The 22,999-nt window shown below is 39.9% G+C and overlaps 1 protein-coding gene across 3 annotated transcripts in view; it reads right to left on the reverse strand.

Moving 5' to 3' along the window:
* Positions 1–7,483: 7,483 nt before the first annotated feature.
* Positions 7,484–22,999, reverse strand: part of cntnap2b (contactin associated protein 2b) — an 85,186-nt gene continuing 69,670 nt past the window's right edge. For 2 of the 3 annotated variants that reach the window (XM_047588477.1, XM_047588479.1), the window contains 4 exons: positions 10,219–10,312; positions 9,215–9,445; positions 9,026–9,100; positions 7,484–8,278 (listed from right to left, as the gene is read on the reverse strand). In XM_047588477.1, the coding sequence (XP_047444433.1) occupies positions 8,079–8,278; positions 9,026–9,100; positions 9,215–9,445; positions 10,219–10,312 (600 nt within the window). In that variant the 3' untranslated portion in view covers positions 7,484–8,078. The remainder of the gene's footprint in view (positions 8,279–9,025; positions 9,101–9,214; positions 9,446–10,218; positions 10,313–22,999) is intronic. The other variant, XM_047588478.1, reaches the window with a different exon arrangement.

Raw genomic sequence — 22,999 nt, forward strand, 5'->3', positions numbered from 1 at the left:
GAATTCCCATGGTTACTTGTCCGGGATAAAGTTAATTTGCTTTTGTGCAACCGACTTGAGGTTAAATTCATCCAGGGTAACCAACAGGATTAATCCCTTATCCTAGTTTTGTGCAATACCCCTCTGGGCTCAACGAATCCAAAAATAGAGCGTCCAGGCTTAATCGGTTGCGCAAATACCAAGCCAGATGAGCAGACACATTTTCATCTATGGAGGTCTATGGTTTCTTCAAGCCAGGTTAAACTAATCTTGGCTCAGAGTGTGCATGTAACTCTTCAAATAGGCCCCGCGATTGATCACAGATTAACTGATTCACCATGGCAACGTGAGCAGCTAACTTCTCCCCATAAACACATAAACACACAATAACTACTGCACAGAAACATCGGCAGATGTGAGTGAAATTATGGAAATGCGACTCCATGTTTCATTTATTCATTTCATTTATTTATGCGTGTTTGCATGTGTGTGTCTCTCTGTGTGTATATGATGAATCCTATTAAATGTGATAGGGAAATTACAAATTACAGGATTATTACAAGTGCAAATACAAATTACAAGTGCTAACAGTCATAGTAGGATACTCAATGCTTTGTGTTGCAGGTTTTCCCAATATCATTGGTGCATTTGACTGCACTCACATCAAAATAAAATCCTCCTCAGGTGCCTATGCGGGAGATTTTGTGAATAGGAAATCCTTCCACAGCATTAACATTCAGGTGAATGTGACTTTTTGATATTTTCAATCCATGTGCGCTGTTCATTGCTTGTGATGTGCATTGATTGGTTTAATATTCTACATCTTGTAATTTCAGATGGTCTGCAGTGCTAATCAGATCAACAGTGTTGTGGCAAAGTGGCCTGGCTCAGTCCATGACTCCCGAATCTTTCAGTCCTTTGCAATCTATTGACACCTGTCACAAGTTGACACACATAACCCTTATTACTAACCACTTTTAACATCCTGGCTGTGTCAAGAATGTCACTCTATTTAGGAGGTTGTGATGATGACATTTTGTATTCACAGGTGAATTTTCTGGTGTACTTGCTGGGGGACAGAGGGTATGCCTGCCAGTCTTTTGCCTCACAGCCATATACAGACCCTCAGGAAGCACAGCAGGCATATAATGATCAGAATCAGAAAAAAACTTTATTTATCCCCCGAGGGCAATTAGAAGGGTGAAGAGCGATACATAAAATTAAAGAGCAAGAGAAGAAATACGCAAAACTGGGTGGCAAAAGCAGCATATTGTGTGTAATGGCATGCCTGCTGCCAGTAACAGAAAGAGTAAGATGAAATGTGGTGAATGTGAAATAAATATAAAAACCAAAATGTAAAAAATTGGAGATTCTGTACAGCAATGTGAAGCATGGATTAAATTAAGAGTGACATTGTAGTATTGCACATAACAATGCCCATGCCAGGAAAAGGGCTTGGATCGAGATGACCTTTGAAGGCATGTTTACAATGTCTACACCATCTAAGGGTCTAAGGGTCATATGACATTACTGTAGCCTAAGCTGTCCTCCACTATGTGGCCTGCCTGAGGCGAGAGTCCCCAGAGTGCTGTCTTAAATTATTTCAGTTAAAATGCATTCTGTACATTTAAGTTGAATAAATGTATGTAATATGTAATGTAATGTAATAATGCCTGCAATGGCAGAGATGGATGCTTTAAATTTAAGTTAAATTGAGCCTGCAATGGCAAAGAATTTTTGTGTTATTTTATATTGCACTGTATAGTCTGCGCATACATGCCTGCCATTTGTCTGTTCATTTGTTAAATATGGATTTGTCCTGCATTTATTTGTGTTCCGACATGCAGGGTGTGTATTGTATATATAGTCTATGGGAAACTAAACTATCTACTGATCAAAATCATCTAAAATGATCGCAATTAAAGATCACAAATGTTTAAATAATGACAGTGGGTCTAGTTGAATGTGATAACAATGTGTAGTGGTCGGTGGAATAAATATTGGTTTTGTGGGGACTGCTGACTGAGATAAGGGATGAGATTAAATAGATCCCGGAATTTAGCCTGGTCTGGAGCAGGCTAGCTCCACAGGATAAATCTCCATGGTAACTTATCATAACATATCCCACTTTCCCCTATCCCCTATTTTGTGTTAAGTTCACCCAGGATAGCCAAGATGTCTTGGCTATCCTTGTACTTGTACTTTTATTTGTATTTTACATCTTTCGGAAAAGAAGCACTGGCATTTTAAAGACAATGAGAAAACCACAAGAAGTACATTTTTCCCTTATATACTGTATAAAGGAAGGAAAAGCAATGCAATGCTGTAGTGACTAATCAAACAGAAATGTATCCCGTCTTTGTTTAACTTACTAATACACTACAGTGCATTCAAATAATATAAATTGCAATAGAGGCAAATGCCATGATGTAAAATGAGACATAGTTAAATATGTGAGATAACAAATATTTGTTTGTAGAAACATCTCTTTATTCCTTTTAAAAAAGAGATAACTAAGGATCAACTTTGGACTCCTTAACATCCACTCACAAACAAGGGGCACCTCATCCACAATCTCCTCACTGACCGCAAGTTTGACTTTCCCTGTCTGACTGAAACCTGGCAACAGCCCAATGACTTTGCAGCACTGAACGACTCCACCCCACTGGACTTTATTTACTTCTGTCTTCTCCTCATTTGAACATTTCATATTTACACTCCATCAAAAAGGCTTCTCACTCCTACTTAAGTCTGCTACAAATTAATCTATACAACTATTTACAATGATTAGAGGTCACTATCACTCGAAGCTACAGTTTAAGCTTTAGCTTAGTGAAAGAACAGAATCTAGTTTAGTGAACTCATGTCTCGCTCTCACACAGGCTGCTGTCGGTTGCTAGAGAGGTAGCAACTGAGTGAGACTGAGTCGGGTGATAGGCCCAACTCCTTACCCGTTACCTGTTCTCAACTGACACCTGTAAATCCTTAAGGCGGTTTTTTAATGATAAAATTTCCAACATCCACCAACAGCTATACTCAGGTCCACTCCCTCTCTCCTCATCTTCACCTCCGCAGCACTGCCAGCAATTTTCCAGTTTCCAACTTCCTGATGACTTTTAAATCACTGACTTCATCTGCAAATCTAAACCCTCTACCTCTCATCTTGACCCCCTTCCCATCACCCTGTTCAAGTCATGCCTCTCGCCTGTGCTTCCCCTTATATCTGCTATCATTTGCTCATCACACAACACTGGAATTGTTCCGTCATCCCACAAAACTGCAGCCATCACCCCAATTGTGAAAAAACTTGGCTCTGGTCCTAACAACTACAATAATCTCCACCCCATCTCCAACTTACTTTTCATATCCCAAATCCTCGAGAAAGTACTTGCTACTCGACTACATACACACTCAACACAAAACTCCCTCTATGACACTTTCCAGTGTGGCAGCCCCACCACAGCACCAAAATGACCCTCATGAAAATTACCAATGATCTCCTTATTGCTGTTGACTCCAGTTCACTCTCAATCCTCATCCTCCTCAACCTTAGAGTAGCCTTTGACACCATCTCCCACCCCATCCTCCTTAGTAGACTCTCCACTGTCGGCATCACTCACACTGCCCTTCATAGGATTCACTCCTATCTCTCAGACCGCACCCAGTTCATCCAGCTCAAAACCTTCAAATCCAACCCCTCTGCAGTCACTACAGGCATCCCACAGGGCTCTGTCCTGGGCACCTCGTCCTTGGGCACTATTTTTCTGAATTCTTTCAAATTTACCTTCGTAAATTTAAGATTCACTACCACTGCTATGCCGATGACACCCAGCTCTACCTCTCCAGTAAACCTAACTCCACACTCCCACCCACCTCCTTTGCTGCCTGCTTATCTGAAATCAAATCCTGATTCACTTCCAACTTCCTGAAATTAAACAGTGATAAAACTGAAATTCTTGTAATTGACGCCCCATCTACATTTTCCAAAGTTGACCACTTCCCTGTTCTCATCGATAGCTCCTCAGTCTCCACCTCCCCTCAGATTAAAAGTATGGGTGTAACACCACTCAAACTGCCTACTTTCACCTCCAAAATATCAACTGACTCCATCCCTCCCTCACCCCCAACACTGTCTCCATTCTTGTCCACAGTCTCTTCACCTCCCGTCTTGATTATTGTAACTCTCTCTTCTTTGGTCTCCCCCACAATCCCTCCATAACTGGTCCAAAACTCTGCTGCACAAATCATCACCAAAACCCCTTCCTCCCACCACATCACTCACATCCTAGAGGAACTTCACTGGCTCCTAGTCATACAAAGAATTCAATTTAGAAATCTTCTACATCTTCATAGCTATTCACAGCCTTGCCCCTCCATATCTGTCTTACCTCCACATCGCCACCGCAGCACACTCCCTCACATCCTCCTCTCTCCACCTTACTGTCCCCTTTGTTCACCTCTGCACCATGTGGAACAGAGCTTTCAGCCACTCTGTTCCCAAGCTCTTTACCCTCCGACATCTGTAATATTGACTATTGTTGTATTAATCTGTTCCTTTCTGTAAAGTGTCCTTGGTTGACTTGAAAGGAGCTTCCTAAATAAAATGTATTATTATTTTAGAACATGTACTGGAAGTGTCTTAATAGCTGCCCCATGATAAAGAGGCCTCTTCGTTCGTGTAAAAATATGTTATATAATGGGTTTTTGTTAACAAGAGGTGTCTATAAATCTACGACCCTCATGTGGTATGCACAAAGGGCATTTTCCCTTATTTACTAGTTATGTTTTTCTGACAATGTGAGAACACAGAGAGGTCAAGTAGATTTTTTGGTCGATGGCAACATAGAGTTTTGTCTTATGTCAGGGGAAAGTGTTAAAATACTCTGGTAATCCTTTTTCATTAAATATGTCAGATGACAGTTGCGTAGCAGCAGTGTTCTCATGACTTGTGGCCAGTGTTATCATTTTAATGCCAAGCATTTTGGCATCACTTACACAACTTCCTTCATCACAGAGCTTGACAAGTTCAGTTTGAAGGCAGCATTCATCCATCCCCAGAGGTTGCTGCCCAGATGGAGTCAGAGCAATTCTTCCATGATTGCAGCAGAACTATACAGTTTATGGATTGGTCAGGATTATATTTTTAGACTGTCGTGGGTTTGGGAGCATAAAAGAAGTTTAGCTCAAGTCTGTTTTTGTTATCACAGATTTGTACCATTGTTATGGACGTTTTGTATTGAGCATGGTAGTACGAGTCTATTCGGTAGGGTTTAAGCTGGCCCCCAACCAATAAGTATCCTGTGATGTAACATCAGCAGTTATGGACATATTTACATTGTGACCACCATCACACTTTCTGGGCATTTTTTTCTAGTCTGTTTTTGTTATCACAGATTTGTAACATTGTTATAGATGTTTTGTATTGAGCATGGTAGTACGACAGTCTATTCGGTAGGGTTTAAGTTGGCCCCCAACCAATAAGTATCCTGTGATGTAACAGCAGCAGCTATGGACATATTTACATTGTGACCACGATCACACTTTCTGGGCAGTTTTTTCTTATATATATGAGAAAAACTATCGATCAACATGTTAACTGCATACTGCACCTTCAGTGGTGTGATAAGGTGTTCGCACCCACACTGATTGTTTTTGTGTGTTTGACACACCTAAATGTTTCAAATCCTCAAACAAATTTAAATATATGACAAAGATAACACAAGTTAACTCAAAATGCAGTTTTTAAATGTGGAAAACATGTTTGCACCCCCTGTTAAAACAGAACTGTGGTTTATCACAGCTAGAGTTAAATTTCTCCAGCCACACACTCATCCCTGGTTACTGCCATACCTGTTCTCAATCAAGACATCACTTCAACAGGACCTGCCTGACAAAGTGAAGTAGACCAAAAGATCCTCAAAAGCTAGACATCATGCCAAGATCCAAAGAACAAATCAGGAACAAATGAGAAGGAAAGTAATTGAGCATTTGGACTCCAGTGAACCACAGTGAGAGCCATTATTGACAAATGGAAAAATCATGGAACAGTAGTGAACCTTCCCAGGAGTGGCAGGCCCCAAGAGTGCAGCATTGACTCATCCAAGAGGTCACAACAGACCCCAAAACAACATCCAAAGAAATACAGGCCTCACTTGCCTCAGTTAAGGTCAGTGTGCATGACTCCACTGTAAGAGACCGGGCAAAAATGGCCTGCAGAGTTCCAAGATAAAAAACCACTGCTGAGTTGCAATTGTTGGTGCTAAGCGTGGCCCAACCACTTTTTCACACAGGATCATTTTTGCTTTACCGTAATAATGAAAACCTTCATATAAAATTGCATTTTATGTTTACTAGTGTTATCTTTGATGACCTAAAACATAAAGTGTGAAAAAATAAGCAAATAAGAAAATCAGGAAGGGGACCAACACTTTTTCACACCACTGTAGTCACCACTACATGATTTTTAACTCCCTCTCTAACCCTTATAGATGACAATAGAAAGATTATTTTGTTATTTAATCGTCTGTTGTTGTTTTTTTTTAAATACTTTAAGACAATGTGTCCAAGGTCGACTTCCCAGACAGTTGTGTAACAAACCACGTTAATTCTTACATTTAGTTATACTAAACTCTTCACTAACCTGTCAGTGTGCTGGATGCACAGAATAAATGAATCATGCTTCACTTTGGGTTACATGATAAAGAGAAGAGGAGATTTAGAAAATTCTTCTTAAATCCAATTATGGTAACAAACTTTCTAAATGTTTAATGTTTTGCATTATTGTGGTCGGTCATCGCTAGCAACAAACAACCTGAGGTATGCTTTTGTCAACTGGCGTCTTCTGCAACTCAAATGGTAACTTATGAAACTTTGGTTTCATGTCTTCAAGGAAGACATGTAATCAAAATGCTTGGCATTCAATCAGTAACATCAGGTGAAAGATGTGAGAATGAGTGCTTTAAATAGACTAGTGTGCAGTACATCCACTCCATAACATAGATTGTGGTCAGTCTTTGAACCATAATGTCACTTATACTGCGTTCTAATGGTATTTTGTTTACCATGTCCATTAGTAAACTGTATGGAAACAGATTCATTTTGGGGTATTCACTGCCTCCTAACTAGAATTTTTGGAGAGGTCAGAGTTTCATGACATGTTTGCTTAAGTTTTCAGAAATAGTGGAAATCAAGGGTAAGATGGATAGATTAAGTAAGGTAGACTCGTCTTCACTACAACTTTACATTTCACACCCTAAAATATGTATTCTAAGATTACAAAGAAATCTGTATACAGCTAAACTGCAATATATTAACTTCCTATCTTTCACTATTTTTCAAAACATTTTTGAAATTTCTTCTAACGACACGGTGAATACCACAAGAAAGGGCTGATGGACTCTCTTTGGGGCTATGGTAAACAGCAGAACTCATCCCTAAACTTCCTAAAATCCACAAAACAATAAAATACAAGATTCAGCGACACAAGTCAATGAATAAACCAAAGTCGAGGCAACATCCCCATCAAAGATGAGTATGACATTGGTACACACAAAAATTATAAATAATTAAATACAAAATAAGGCAAATCAAACATGACATTTTATAATAATCATCACTATTAATCATATCACAAGCTGAAACACCAGAACATTCCACATAGCAATAAAACTATTTTAAAAAGCAAATAAATAAAACATTTAATGAGAAAAATACATGTGACAAATATAAATAAACAGATAAATTACATGAAATGTTTAGTCAAATCAAATTCAGAATTATATATATAAAAAAACATAAAAGATAAGGCTTACACTCACTCATCCAAGGCCTGTAAATTCATAGCGCAATCTTCAGAAAGCAGGCTTTCAATTACACTACCAACTGTAAACAGAACAAATCTTACATGGGTTTTGCTAGGCAGCAGCATGTCTTGTGCTTCAATATTCATACTGCAATGCCATCGTGCCTATTATCCATAAAGTATGTAAGTAAACCACACAGCACATCCTCAAGATTTCACAGGTGGTCATCTCACTACTATTTCCTAAGCCTCACAAACTACATACATACTAGCTTCTTGTGTCCAAGTTGTTGAGGATTCAAATGAACCACTCCTTCTTGCTCTCATCAATGGTTTCAGTGAAGGCTGGGTCATTAACGATGATTGCTGCGTCAGCACAGTCTGCTGACTCTGCTCCCTTGGCCTCATTAGTATGGTAGGAGCCTTTATGGCGGAACATATGACGGATCGTAAACACCATGATGCAAAGGACAGTGAATATCACCACGGAGACAACCCCTGCAAACAAAATATATACTCATCAGTTGATCTATGGTGTCTGATTCTCTTAGAGCTTAAATTCCAAGGCACACAGTAAAAAAACAAAAAAACACAATCTACGTTTAATGACAAACCCCTTTCTTTCAGACTCCACATCTCCAACTTTCCTACTTGCAATACAAAACATGTTTTTGTTTCATCAGAAATCTCCAAATCAAGGTAATAAACCTGATAATATCATCAGTTATTGCAGAAATCATTAAATGATCACACAAGTTTTTCTGTGTGTGCATTCTTTCTCATTATTAAGATAAAATAATCTTTTAATGTGTCCCACAATAGTGGTATCCTATTGCTTAAACATGAATAGGAAGTCACCCTACTAAACATGTCCAACTTGGATCAGGGGTGGGTCCCTCTAAACTTTTTCTTGGGTTTATGTCACCATTATGTGGCAGGTAGTATTACAACACAGAGGTGATAAACAATACAACAACCCTTTGAAACACAATCTGATAGGTGCAAAAATAAAGTTTTTGTTAAAAGTCTGTTTCTGTTTTGTTAGAGAAATGCACAAGAATTTTACTTAAATATTTGTCCAATATATTGTTCCCTGTTGTCCCAATTGTGTCTGTGTTTACTCCTATGTGTGCCTCATAATGGAACCAGTCATTATGTGTGGAGTCCTTGTGGGTATTAACAGTTAAAAAAGTATCTCCAGTTGCAGCTCCAACATTTTATAGTTACATGTCCAACCAGATTTACCACCAATTACTGCAGAGTTGCGATCCACGCCATCACCACTGGCCTTATCTTCGTTGAAGGGGAAAACAACTCCTGCTGTGGATAGAGTTAACATTTGTTATACAATGGGATGCTGACATGCTATTCTTATGTATTTAGTCTTTGTTTCTTGACACATAAGTTGAAACTGCATCTACAGTGTATGTCTACCTGGTTCTATGTGCCAGGGGTCACCAGATGAGGCCATGGGAGAGATGGTTAGGGGTGATGCTCCGCAGTTGGATGGAACCAGTATCCCATGAATGGTGATGGGTGCTGCCATACCCGAGCGCAGAGCAGCTTTCAGTGGTGCCACCTTGTTAAACTGAACTCTTGACAGGCAACCCACAAAACCTGGCGTGTTGTAGCGCTCAATTAGGATTGGGTCAATCTGTCCTGTTTCTACAAAAATGGCACAACAATGTTTTTATTAATTATAATATTTAAATGCTCACCGGAAGCAAAACAACTGAACTACCGTTTTGCTGATTTAAGAATCTTATATTGTCAGGATCTATACAATTCTGCTTTTAAGCTTAACAAAATGGGTTTCGGACACTGCTGCTTTTTCTTTGTACCTCAGATGATTCAATCTATGAACAGATTTGTCAACAGATTTTTTTCAGGCCAGTTGAGGCTGTTTTAATATACTGTAATTTCTGCTTAAAGGCCACACAATATTATAAAACAGTTAAAAAGTACAGAGCATGCAAAAAGCCGCAGATGTTTGTTGTTTAGCAAGAAGCAGGTCGATGAGGAAAAACATTTCTATAACTGTTGGAGATCTATTTTAAGATCTTTTTTTTCTTCTTCTTCTTCCCATTTCAGTGTAGGTGCTGCCCAGTCAGAACCTTTACAAATTTGCACACAAGGGAAGGTGATTGGTTCAGACAAAAGTGTAAGTGTAATCATTGGTAAAACATATGTTAACAAACAGCTTGCAATCAGTTAAGTGACATAGAACCACGTAAGTTATTGTGGGAACTCCTCATCGGGAAGTTAACGTTGGGATCTGTCTACAGAATTGTTTGGCCTAAAAGCATCTATTGAGACCAAATTCACCTGAGGTAAATATAAGAGCCTTGCAGTGGTGTAAGTGTGTAATAAATCTAGTCTACCGCCAAATTATAGTAAATAATGGTATAAGAGAAAAGAAAGCTAATCGACACACGTACCAAAGACCTTCCCAAGAAAAATACTTTTGACCAAGTTGAACTGAGTGTCGGATCCCTCAGGCAGGGTGTAAATGGACACTGGGTAATGGTCCACCTGGAGAATATGGAGAGAAAAAAAGCAATAGTGACAGGATGAACTTTGAGTTTCGAGAATTTCAATCTGCTCCGTCCATCCATGCAGTTTTATTTGTCTATATCTTGTCTCTAATTGGAGTGACTGACTATTAGATTAGATTAGAGTCTTTATTGTCATTGCACGGTAGCATATAACAATATACATTGCACAACGAAATTTAGGTACAGCTCTCCCGTCAGTGCAAAAGATAAATATTCAATAAATAACTAAACTAGACAAGGCATGTACAACAAACTAACTAAACGGACACTATATACAAATCTATAAAATCAATATAATATAATAACCACTGATGAAAACCATGAAACCTCCACACTATTCACATAGGACTGGCATTACAATGCCTATAAAAAGCATTCACACCCCTTGGACATCTTCCCCATTTGTTGCTTTTATACATGAAATCAGCAAAAAAATCTTCTCCCTTGTCTGCTAGTTCCACTCTGTGGTTCATCAGTATTCCCACCAACAAAGACAAAAGAACACTTCAAGCAAGTCAGAGAAAAAAAATCTGCAGAGATGGCAGCAGAAGCTGAGCAGCAAGGGTGGAGGGCCCATGTGCGGTCCACCATTGCTCTCCTAAGGGAGCTGGTCACACGCGGGGGAAGCCAGAGGGCCGCAGTAAACAACATGTCCCTGGCAGCAGAGTGGCTGTGGCTGAGGAAGAAACCTTGTGTTCTGTTGAGTCATTCAGCAGTAATGACTTCATGAGCTTCTTTACTGATAAAATTGTTGACGTTTGAGATAGAAGTCAAGGCATTCTTCCAACAGCTGTCAAAGATGTAAGTACAGTGACATTAGAAACCTCGGTAGGACCTAGTCAATATTTGGATTATTTCTTTCTAATTGATCTTCCTGTGCTCACTTCAATAATTAAAGCATCTAAACCATCAACTTGTCTTCTAGAACCCATCCAGACTAAATTGCTCAAGGACGTTTTTCCACTAATTAACACCTCCATATTAAATCAGATAAACTAATCTTTATTAGCAGTATATGTCTTTTAAAACTGCTGTAATTAAACCATTACTTAAAACCTACTCTTGACCCAGATGTTTTAGCTGACTATGGTCCAATTTCCAACCTTCAGTTTATTTCTAAAGTTTTAGAAAAGGTTGTTGCCAATCAGTTGTGTGATCAGAAACAGCTCTCGTTAAAGTTACCAACAATCTCCTCATGGGTTCAGACAATGGACTTGTCTCTATACTTGTCCTGCTAGATGTTATTGCTGCATTTGACACTATTGATCACAGTATTCTACTGTAGGAGAACATTTTATTTCTCCCCTGACCCATCAGGAGGGGCCACTTTGTCAGACAGTCCATGATGGACAGGACTGTTTCCTTTGCAGATTTCTGAGTCCATAAAACAAAGCCATAAAACAAGCTTTTAAGCACATTCTTTTGCCAACGTACAAGGATTTAACACTTTTTCTCCCATCTCTGTATAATCCACCAACAGGCACCACAGATAACTCCTCGGCGCCTAGACCACCTGGAGATAGTGTTCATAAATAAATGCAGAACTGCAAGATCTCTCTCTGACTAGAACTACAAACTATGAAATGTACACTTGTAACCAAAATTGCTATACTCAGCTCATGATTTGTGTCAATTTATAGTTTTGTTAGTTTTTCTAACTCAAAATTTGATAAAGTTAGCCCTTGAGTATTTTTTTCACAAGTCTCTACCATGGAGCCATACTGCCATCCAGAGGCTAGTTAAGGAAATGTCTTTGGAATGTATTTTAACAAGCAATACGTCTATATTCTACAAGGCAAGACTGGTTAGTCTAGCCCGAATATAATCTATCTTTCCTTCTTCTTGATATTAGTTAGCGCTGCTTACTATTATTGTTTACAGGACACACCCTGCAACCCTAACCCTAACCAGAGTCCGGCCATTCTTAGTCCAGTTTAATTCTGTACTTATTCAGTTCTCTTCTCAGTTCTTTTTGTCTTCATGATACTTTTTACTTTAACATGAAGTTTTTGTTCCCCACCAGTTGGTGTGTTTAAGTTTTATTCTTAAACTATTATTATTATCCACATTTAACGCATGACTTTTTCAAAGTACAAGCTGAATTTTATTTTAACTGTTAAGACAGTCATGAATTCATAATATTTTTGAAGATATTTTCGACCAGCTATCGAAAGTATTTTTCAATTCCATCAATGATAACCAGTTTTCAACACGCCATCGGACTCTGCTACATGGCAACTTCACACTTGTCACTTTGTCTACATAACGCTGAGGAAAACTCTGCTGAGGTCTTGACTTGGATGACTGTCCATTAATCTGCTCTCAACGCTTCGGTACTACTGGTTTACCCGATGATACCGCTGTGGAAGCAAGAAGTTTCCATAAGTCAAAGTTGATGCGTGATGATAACAAACCTTAAACAAATCTGAATAATTAATTCAAGAAATTAGGTTCCGTTTGTGTCCTCATTTTCGTTCATACTTCTCACTTTCGTTAAACTCATTTACTTCAGTATTCTCATCATTGTCCATTACTCTGTTATATTATTCATCATATGGCTTACGCATGGCTTAAGTTGGGCCACATTTACAACACGGAGGTCTTCTCTGGTGTCCTCCCTGGCAACCTCAAAGTTAGGTCCAATTCTCCTGGTCGCCCGATACGGACCTTTCCACCGTGGAGCCAGCTTGGCTGAAAATGACTGGTCAGCTCTTGAATAAGGGTGAGTACGAAGCCAGACACGATCATTGTCTGTGAAATTTCCATCTCGTCTCTCTTTGTCATAGTTGTGTTTCTGTCCTTTTCTTGCTTTTTCCAGGTTGCCCAACACAAATTTTTGGAATTCAGAAATTTGGTTTGCAGTTATGTATGCAGGAGAGTCTGGACCACATAACTGTTTACTCAGTTCCACATCCAGAGGCCCTTTCAACAGGTGGCAGAGGTTGAGTTCAGTTGGAGTGACTCCTGTGGACTCATGTACTGCTGTATTGAGTGCAAACCTGACATAAACTGAGGGCCTTGGTCGGACAGAATGGAAGTGGGGACACCCCAGCGTGTCAGGATCTGCTTCCTGAGAACCCGGGATACTATCTTTGCAGTGGCTGTCTGAAGTGGAAACATTTCAACCCACCAACGGTAGTAGTCAGGTAGCTACTGCTATTTGACCTCCGGGAAGGGACCCATTAGATCAACTCTAAGCATCTCCCAAGGTGCATTTATCACTGTTTGCTGGAGTTTACCTGGACTTTTTCTGGTCTCAGGTTTGTGAAACTGACAGACCTGGCAACATCAGACATACTCTCTCACATCAAAGCTCATCTTTGGCCAGTACGCCACAGCTTGTAACTATTTGTAGGCTTTATACCTTCCAGGATGTTGAGCTAGCGATTCATCCTGATAATGATGGAGCAGGTGTTGACGGAGAGAGGTTGATATCTGATAGAGGGTTTTTTGGGCAGCTGCACTACTCTGTACACTTTGTCCTCCAGAACCGTGAACTTTGTGGTTGTATTGTCAGTAATTTCTCCCTTTTCCATTATTTTTTCCATATAGATCCTGTATAGCAGAGCCTTCCTGCTGAGCTTTCCAAATTTCTACATCTGTGATGTGAAGATTCCTGGAAGTGTCCCTTTTGGAGCACAGGACAGCAGCACAAGTGGCAAGTGGGTGTTGACTATCTTCTATAGGAGCTTGGGATAAGGCATCTGGCACTGTATTGTACTTGCCCTTATGGCACTCTACTGTAAAAGAAAACTCTTGTAGGGGCAGTGCCCACCGAATAAGCCGCGAGCTGGGCTTTTGAGTTGTGAAAACCCACACAAGAGAGGAATGATCTGCCACCACGGTACAATGTCGGCCTTCCAGATAATACCCCCATTTCTCAAGGGCACAGACAGCGAGACATTCCCGTCAGTCGTGGAATAGTTACGCTCTGCTGGATTTAGAGTCTGGCTGGCAAAAGCAAGGATCTGCTGTGCCCCAAATCCAGTTTGCTGATCCGACTACCAGAGTATCAGAGTACACAATGATAGGTAGGTTAAAGACCGGATGGCCTAGCACAGGTGGAGAAACCAGATGCTGTTAAGAAACGCTGTCTGACAAGATGATGTCCAAATGAATGGTGCTCACTTCCGTTTTAGTTTAGTGAGTGGTTCTGCCAGCTCAGAGAATTGGGGCACAAACCGATGGTACCAGCCATCCATTCCCAGAACTCTTTGAAGCTCCTTGATGTTCTTAGGGGAAGCAAAATCTTGAACAGCTTTTATGTTTTCAAGGTCTACTTCGACTCCAGCAGGTGAAACAACGCGGCCAAACAACTTGGTGCTTCTGAAGATCTGACTTTTCTTCATATTAACAGTGAGACAAGCCTCATGTAGTTTGTCCAGAACTGCTTGAATGTGGAAACTGTGTTGTAGATTATTTGGTGGTAGAGTAGATTATGATGTTTTCGAGGTATACAAAACAGATCTTTCCACGCAGCTCTCCAAGTACGAACTCCATGAGCCGCTGAAACATTGCTGGGGCATTTCTTTAGTCTGAACGGCATTACTTTAAACTGGTAGAGGCCGAGTGAACAGATGAAGACAGTTTGTTCACAACTATCTTCATCTATTTGAAGTTTGGTAGGGGAAACACGGTATAGTCTCTGTTTAATAATAATAAATAATAATAATGCATTGGATTTATATTGGGCTTTTCCAGATGCTCAAAGTGCTTACAATTGTATAGTATGCATCATTCATTCGCTCACACAGTCACACCCTGGTGACAAACAGAAACGTGGCTGCCAGTTTGCGCCTACAGCCTCCAACCAACACCAACATCATTCACTCACAATCATACACCAGGGAGCATACACCTGGAGGCAAGGTGGGTTAAGTGTCTTGCCTAAGGACACAACAGACAGACTAGTAATGGGGTGGAATCGAACCGCCAACCTTTTAGTTATTGGACGACTGCTCTACCTCCTGAGCAAAATCATCTCGATAGGCTTTGTTTGTGGCAGACTGTAGCAGGTCGGGGTATGAAGGAAACAAGACCAGGTCTTTGGTGAGACAGCAGAGAAAAAAGCCAACTGTGGTAGAACACTGCCATTCATCGCCACAGCAGATTCTGGTAAGAATGGGTATTTGCTTTTACGATTAGATTTGAACCAGTAGCAGTTCTCTGACACATCAAACTGAAGGCCAGTTAAGCAGATGTAATCAAGTCCTACCCCAGCAGGAAACACCAGACTGCCGGCAGGCATGATGACGCACTGTAATGTTACTGTTTGAGTTTTTCAAATTCAAAGTCAGGTCACTCCATCCTAATGGTTGTCATCCTTCTCCATCGGCCAGAAATAAAGGTCCTCTAGGCCAGGGTTTCAACTCATCCTGCTGGCCTTTAACTCCTGACCATACTCTCATTGACCAGGGTATATGAGGATCTTGTGTCCAGGTTCCTAGTTCCATTCCATAGGCCGATATACAGGCGAAGCAACAACTGGCAGGGAGGTGGACTGTCAGGGAGACATGATGGTGGGTTGAAAGAGGTCGGTGCTCCTGGGCACCCTGGGTGAGTGAGGGAGCCCAGAGTTGCCTGCCCCTCTGGAGCGTGGAGAGGTTTGGCAGCCTGTGGCTGAGGAGGTCCACTGCTGGAGTTCCACTGAGGACAGGTAGATGGTGCGTGGCTTCCTTTGCAGCGTCAGCAGAGGGGATTTATTTTGAAGAGGTTGGTTTAAATGATTAGGCGGCTCCCTAGGAGTGGGTGGAGCAGTGGTTTGGGGGGATCTAGGGTTTGATGGCTTCTTCAGCACCTTTGCTCATACAGCAGCTGGTTCTCCCGATCTTTTTCGAGTTGCTGGCCAAGGCGCACAAGTCCATCCATAGTAACAACTCCGCTACTTCTCAGCTGACTGGCCAGCTGGAGGTTTATGTTTTTTAGGATCAGTTTAGCGAATTCCTGTTCTTTGATGTTTGGTTTTCAGTGCTTGCATAATGATTGATACATGTAGGCAAAGTCTCTTATGCTTTACACCATTTCAAATACTGAGGTGGGTCCGGTCCATCATCCACTTTCCCAAAAGTAAGAAACTGTAGCTTTACAGGACTCTTTCCGGGAAATCTGCATTTGCCTTCAGCATGAACAGTAAATCCTCTTGGTGATCCAAAGTTATCCGCAGCTATATCGTGTTGCACGGTAGATTGTAATCTGGGTTGGTTTGAGACGAATGTGGGGTTGCGGCTTGGGCAGTGATTTCGGCTGACAGTGTGTCAATGGAGTCCTTGCAGTGAATTATCTCCTTCTGAAGGTAAGTTACAGCCTCAGTCATGGGTGTTAATACAGGATGGAGTTTATCATGTCAGTGTGATGATGCTGCAGCCTCCATCCCAGTCTTGCATTGACCTGTGTCCTTAGATATTCCAGCTCTGTATCCATATGTTTAATAATGTCTTTGTGTTGTACTTGAATTAATTCAGTTTGGGTATTGCTTACTTGTTCAATGTGAGATGTTACTGTGTTTGACATTTCATACATTTTTTCATGTAGCTCCTTGCGGTGGCATGTTTCTGCATGTGCAACCCCCTGAAGCTGCTGATGAATTTGAGAAAGGGAGGCAACGCCCATGAGTGTGGTCTGAGGTCCTCCATCTTGTTCCTTGTTTAGTCCAGTCCCCTTTTCAGGTTTAAAGGGCTTGGCCAGCTCAGTTCTTACAGTCAAATCCATGTCCAGCAGAGAATGTGTAGTGAGAAATGTTTCATGGGTTGGGTTTGCTGGCAGAGAATCCACATCACTCAACTATGAGTCTATAACAGCCATTTATTTCCAAAGTAAACTTTTTCATCCAAAACCAGGTGTGGTTCCTTTGTGATTCCTTGTGTCATCAATGTAGTTACTTACGTCCCATCTGGGGTGCCACTTTTTTATGACAGTTTGAGTTTGAGGACAGTCCTTTTGATTTTATAGTGAATGTGGGTTTTAGGGGTGCCAGCCAGGTTTCTCTCCTGGCATTTAAGATATTTAGCTGAGTCAGTCGTTTTTGTTAGGTTTGGCACAAATATACAGCCAACCTGCACATTAAATAAAACAATAAATACACACACTCACATTGTTTCAGATACAAAAGCATATATTCAGGCAAAACAAAACAACCAAAGCAAATCCCCTTAGATCCCCATGTTAAAAAGCCCAACTTTACAGAATTATTAAACATGTTTGCAGCCTGGTTCAAAAAACGATTTTATTCTCAATGGTTTATTTCAGGTGATTTTTTTTCTAACTCATTCTTTTATTTTTTATTAACGTTTAAATTTCTGCATAATTAAGGGTGTTCCCGCTTTGAGTGACAGGCAATGTATGGGCGCTGCCAGAGGCCGCTAGCTGCTAGCCTTGGTCTCTCGGCTAGTCCTCACCTGAGCTAATGACAACCTTTTGGCTGAGGTTTTGGTCCATTTTAGATCATTTTAAATAAAATCATAGTTCTCTGCTTTGCTGCACCTCCTACAAGACCATCTGGTAAGTGAATTTGGATAATAATTCTTATGGTCGGTGTCAGTACCCAATATAGCCAGTCTGGTAGCTGAAGTTAACTATCTAATTAGCCAGCTAATTAATTAGCCTTAGGTTAGCCTTCCAGTGAGTTATCCAGGCTAACAAAAGGCTGTCAATCATACCATCACGAGGTCAGAACGTAAATAATAACTAATAATACTTTTTATCAAAGTGTGTCAATTTGGGAAATATTATAAAAACTCATAAATGGTAAAGAAAAAAATTGTGTTCACTCTTATAATCATTCTATGGCTCTTCCATAACAAACCCAGAAAAATTAATTGTTCTAAGCCAAGGTGCAAACTTTGCCACTGATTCTACATTCTCATCAAGAAATCATTATTTATTGTTTTTATTTATTTAATTTTATTGATTTATTTATTTTTACTTAAACGGACATTTTCAACTGACTGTTTAATAAAGAGGCAATCAAGTGTCATTTGTTTACGCCACCACCACTCCCTGGAGAACCAGCCCCCCGCTGCTGAAAAAAATTCTACAAGAAACAACACAAAATGCACTTCTTTCAGACTCTTAACAATGCCAAGATCATCTGGGACTCACATTCTAAGCCAAAAGGCCAACTATTGGGCCATATTAACATTTGTAGTGTATTAGGGGAAACCAACCAAATCAAACACTTGATGATTGATTGATTGATTCCAACATTGATATATTAACCATATCTGAAAGCTGGTTAACTTTTTCATCACCAACAACTGACATCAGTATCTCAGGATACAAGGTTTTTAGGAGAGACAGAGGAGTAGGGCGAGGGGTGGATAATGGGTTTATGTAAAGGACTGCTTAAAGTGTAAATGAATTGAATGGCCATAAGAAATAGATATTGAATGTACTGGAGTCAACATTACCATTTACACTGAAATGTCTTTCACTGTTAAATGTTTGTACTGATCGCCTTCCTCTAAAAATATATTTTTTGATCAACTTAAAACCATCCTAAAATGCAATGATCTCAAAAGGGAAACGATTCTTTTACATGATTTTAATATCAACTGGTACAATAAATCTGACAGGAGAAAACTGAAGCAACTAACGGATAATCACAACCTTCCTCAAATCATTCAGGGTCCAACAAGAATAGCCAAGACATCTAAAACAACAACTGATTTAATATTCACAAATAAACCAGATAGGATCAGTAATACTTTTAATTTTTTGTCTGGGCTCTCTGACCATAACTTCATTCTATGCTCAAGAAAAATGAATTGGCCTACTAGCCCCATCAGAGTTAGCAGTCACCACATAATACCTGAAAGCGAACAACAAAATCTGAAGAATGCTTTGGGGGTGTATAATAGGTCCAGTGTATTAATGAATACTGGAGTTGAGGACAGTTGCAGCACTTTTTAAATGTATTATGGAAGTTCTGGATCGCTTCACAAAAAAGTGGAATTCAAAAAGCATAATGGGCACTAACTTGGGTGAAGGACGATGTATGCAAGTTGATGAGAGAAAGAAATAATACACTAAAACAATCTCAAGAAACAGGACTTATCTGTGACCACCAGACATATACAGCACTGAGAAGTAACAAGACAAATTCGTAAAGCTAAAGCAGATTTCTTAACTGAAATGATAGATGGGACTGATATGGGAACAACTAATAAACTAACAGGAAGAATGAAAGATACAACACCCAATGACATGCAGCTCCAGGTGAATGGCATTCTTATAAACGACATGGATGTCACTGTTAGCAGTTTCATTTTTTTATACAGTCAGTTGAGGAGTTGACAATGAATTTTAAATGTCCATACACATAACACTCTAGTTGACTGAAAGCCAATTAGAGAATTATCGGCTGATAAGTATTTCGCCAGTCATTTCAAAAATGGCCAAGAAATGGACTGCAGTTAACAGATCTCAATAACAGGCATAACCCACTCCATCCAATGCACTTTGGATTTTGTAAACACCACTTAACTGTTAATCTGTTACTTTCACAAGACCAGCAAAGGTTTTCTGGATCAGGCTGGTTTTGTTGGGAGCTGTTTTCTTGAAAACAGCTTTTGACTCATTAAACCATGACATTCTCAAGACTGTCCCTCTTCAACTTTTCGGATGGCATACTCTGCTGGATGAGATCATATCTTTCAAATATAAAACAGACTGTGCAACTGTTGTACCCCAAGGTTCCATACTCAGACCCATTCTATTCGGTGTATATGTAAATACCTAAAGTTTGCCCAAATGTTAATCTGCAACTTTATGCTGATGATACAGTACTATATGTCAATGCAAAAACAAAATAAAAAGCTGCTGAAAAGTTATCAGCAATTATCAGCAGCGCCTTTCTGAAAAATTTGAATATCATCGAAAAGTTGTTTAAGTTCCACAATTCCATTCAAAAAGTTAAACTTTCATATATAATAGATTCAGGGCCCACACTTTAAATGACTTCAAGTATTTGTTTATTTGGGATTCCAGCTCATAAAACCCACTAAAACAGGAATTCAAAAAATTAGAATACTGTGAAGAAATCACCATTTACTTCTCAGTTTTTGCCGAAAAAAAAGACAGAAATTAGGATCACATCAAATGAATCAAAATATGGTACTTTCAAAACGCTATGTTAATTCAATACTTGGTTGGGAATCCCTTTGCCTTTATCACTGCCTCGATCCGACGTGGCATTGAGGCAATCAGCCTGTGGCATCGCCTGGGAGTTATGGAAGCCCAGGTTTCCTTGATGCTTGCTGTCAGCTCTTCTTTGTTGTTGGGTCTGGTGCCCCTCATTTTCCTCTTGCGAATACCCCATAGATTCTCAAGGGGATTTAGGTCCGGTGAGTTGGCTGGCCAGTCAAGCACTGTGATGGCATGGGCATCAAACCAGGTTTTGGTGCTTCTGGCAGTATGGGCAGGGGCCAGGTCCTGTTGGAAGATGAAATGTGCATCTCCATACAGATCCTCAGCAGAAGGAATCATAAAGTCCTCTAAAACATTCTGGTAGACTGTTAAGGTGACCTTGGATTTAAGAAAGCAGAGTTTACCAACACCTGCACCGGACATTGCACCCCAAAATCATGATGAACTGAATATTTCACAATGGACCTCAAGCAGCTTGGGTTCTGTTCCTCACCCGTCTTCCTCCAAACCCTTGGACCTTGATTCCCATATGAAAGGCACACTTTACTTTCATCGGAAAAGAGGACCTTGGATCACTGGCCAACAGTCCAGTACTTCTTCTCTTTGGCCCAGTTGAGACGCTTCCTACGTTAGCTCAGGTTCAGAAGTGGATTGACCTGAGGAACCCGACAGTTGTAGCCCAGTTGTGCGCCTGAAGGTGGTGGTTTCTGAAGCTGTGGCTCCCGCCTCATTCCACTCTTTCTGGATCTCTGCCAGACTCTTGAATCTTCTCTGTTTGATAATCTGCTGAATGCCACGGTCATCTCTTTTGCTGGTGCATCTTCTCCTGCCACATTTTGCCCTTCCACTAGACTTTCCATAGATATGCTTGGACACAGCACTCTGTGAACAGCCAGCACCCTTAGCAATCAACTTTTGTGGCTTACCCATCCTATGGAGGGTATCATTGATGGACTTCTGACCAGTTGTCATGTCTGCAGTTTTCCCCATATTGAACCAAACTGAGACAGGTGAACCAAACTGAAGCAATTTAATGATGGCACCTGGAGAAACCTGTGCAGGTGCTTTGAGTTTAGTAGATGATTACTGTGTGACAGTTTAAAACACTCATGCCCTGCAATATTTGTGCTGATTTCTTCACTGTATTCTAATTTTTTGAATTCCTCTTTTCGTGGGTTTTATGAGCTGGAAGCCCAAATTATTTTAAGATAAACAAATAAATACTTGAAATCGTTTAAATTGTTGGCCTTGAATCTATAATCTATTAAAGTTAACTTTTTCAATGGAATTATGGAAATTAAACAACTTTTCCAAGATATTCTATTTTTTTTGGAAAGGGTCTGTATATCTCATTGGCTTAATCAATCTTGTTTGCGCCTCAATACTAAAAAGACTGTTTGTGTGTTCTACTCGCGTCAATCAGCAGAGGGTGATGAACCATCTGTAACGGTTAATGGAGAGAGACTTGATCTAGTAGAAGAGTTCACATATCTTGGAGTGGTCTTTGACACAAACCTATTATTTAAAGCACAAAAAAAAACCACACCATTAAATTCAATCAATCAAACTTCTATCATATACAACCTTTTCTTACCCCCAAAACAGCTTAAGTCTATATGCATACCATGATATTTTCACACATGAATTATTGTTTTACAACCTGGACAGACACTAATGAAAGGACAGTAAAACCTATCAAGTCTCTCTTCAAGAGGGCAGTTAAAATCTTAGACAGGAAACCTCTTCACTTCCATTACTGTAGTATCCTAAAAAAAAAAAAGTACAATATTCTTGATCTAGACAGCTATCAAATCTTTATGGATGCCTGTCTCATCTTCAAAGTTTTAAATGCTCTTGCCCCCCAACACTGAATGAATTCATCCAGAGAAAAAACATTGAAGGACGAAGAACGAGAGCCCTGACTAGAGGTGACTGTATGTACCGAGGCATAAAACTAAATTTTCCCGACCTGTCTTATCTTTAAGAGGTACACATATTTGCAACAGCGACAACTACTTACTTACTATATACTATACTTTTAAAAAAATCTCAAAAGCTGGTTAAAAATCAATCAGACATGTACTCACATAGCCCAAAAACTTTTCTTAATCTGATGTATGCTATCTGTTCCAATACTGTCTGTGTCCTTTTTGATTTGTGTCAACAATGTCTGTCTGTGTCTGGTTATGTAATTGTCTGTTGTATGAATGTTGTTTTAAAGTCTTGTCTGTCTGTGTTGTGTAGCTGACCTTGGGACTATGGCTGAAAATTAGCATCTGTGCTAAGACCGGCACATTTACACTGATGACTAACGCATCAATGTTGATTAATGTGCATTGTCCCAATTCACTAAACTAATAATAATAATAATAATAATAATAATAATAATAATAATAAAGAAACTACAGATGAAAATTAGCTATATCGGGCATATTTATGTGGTTCTCCTTTGTACTCATGCCAATAATGTGCAAAGTCCCTGTTTTAAATAAAAAAATTTAAAAAGTGGAAATCAATGATC

Source organism: Mugil cephalus, chromosome 7, assembly GCF_022458985.1.
Source record: "Mugil cephalus isolate CIBA_MC_2020 chromosome 7, CIBA_Mcephalus_1.1, whole genome shotgun sequence".
Classification (NCBI taxonomy): Eukaryota; Metazoa; Chordata; class Actinopteri; order Mugiliformes; family Mugilidae; genus Mugil; species Mugil cephalus.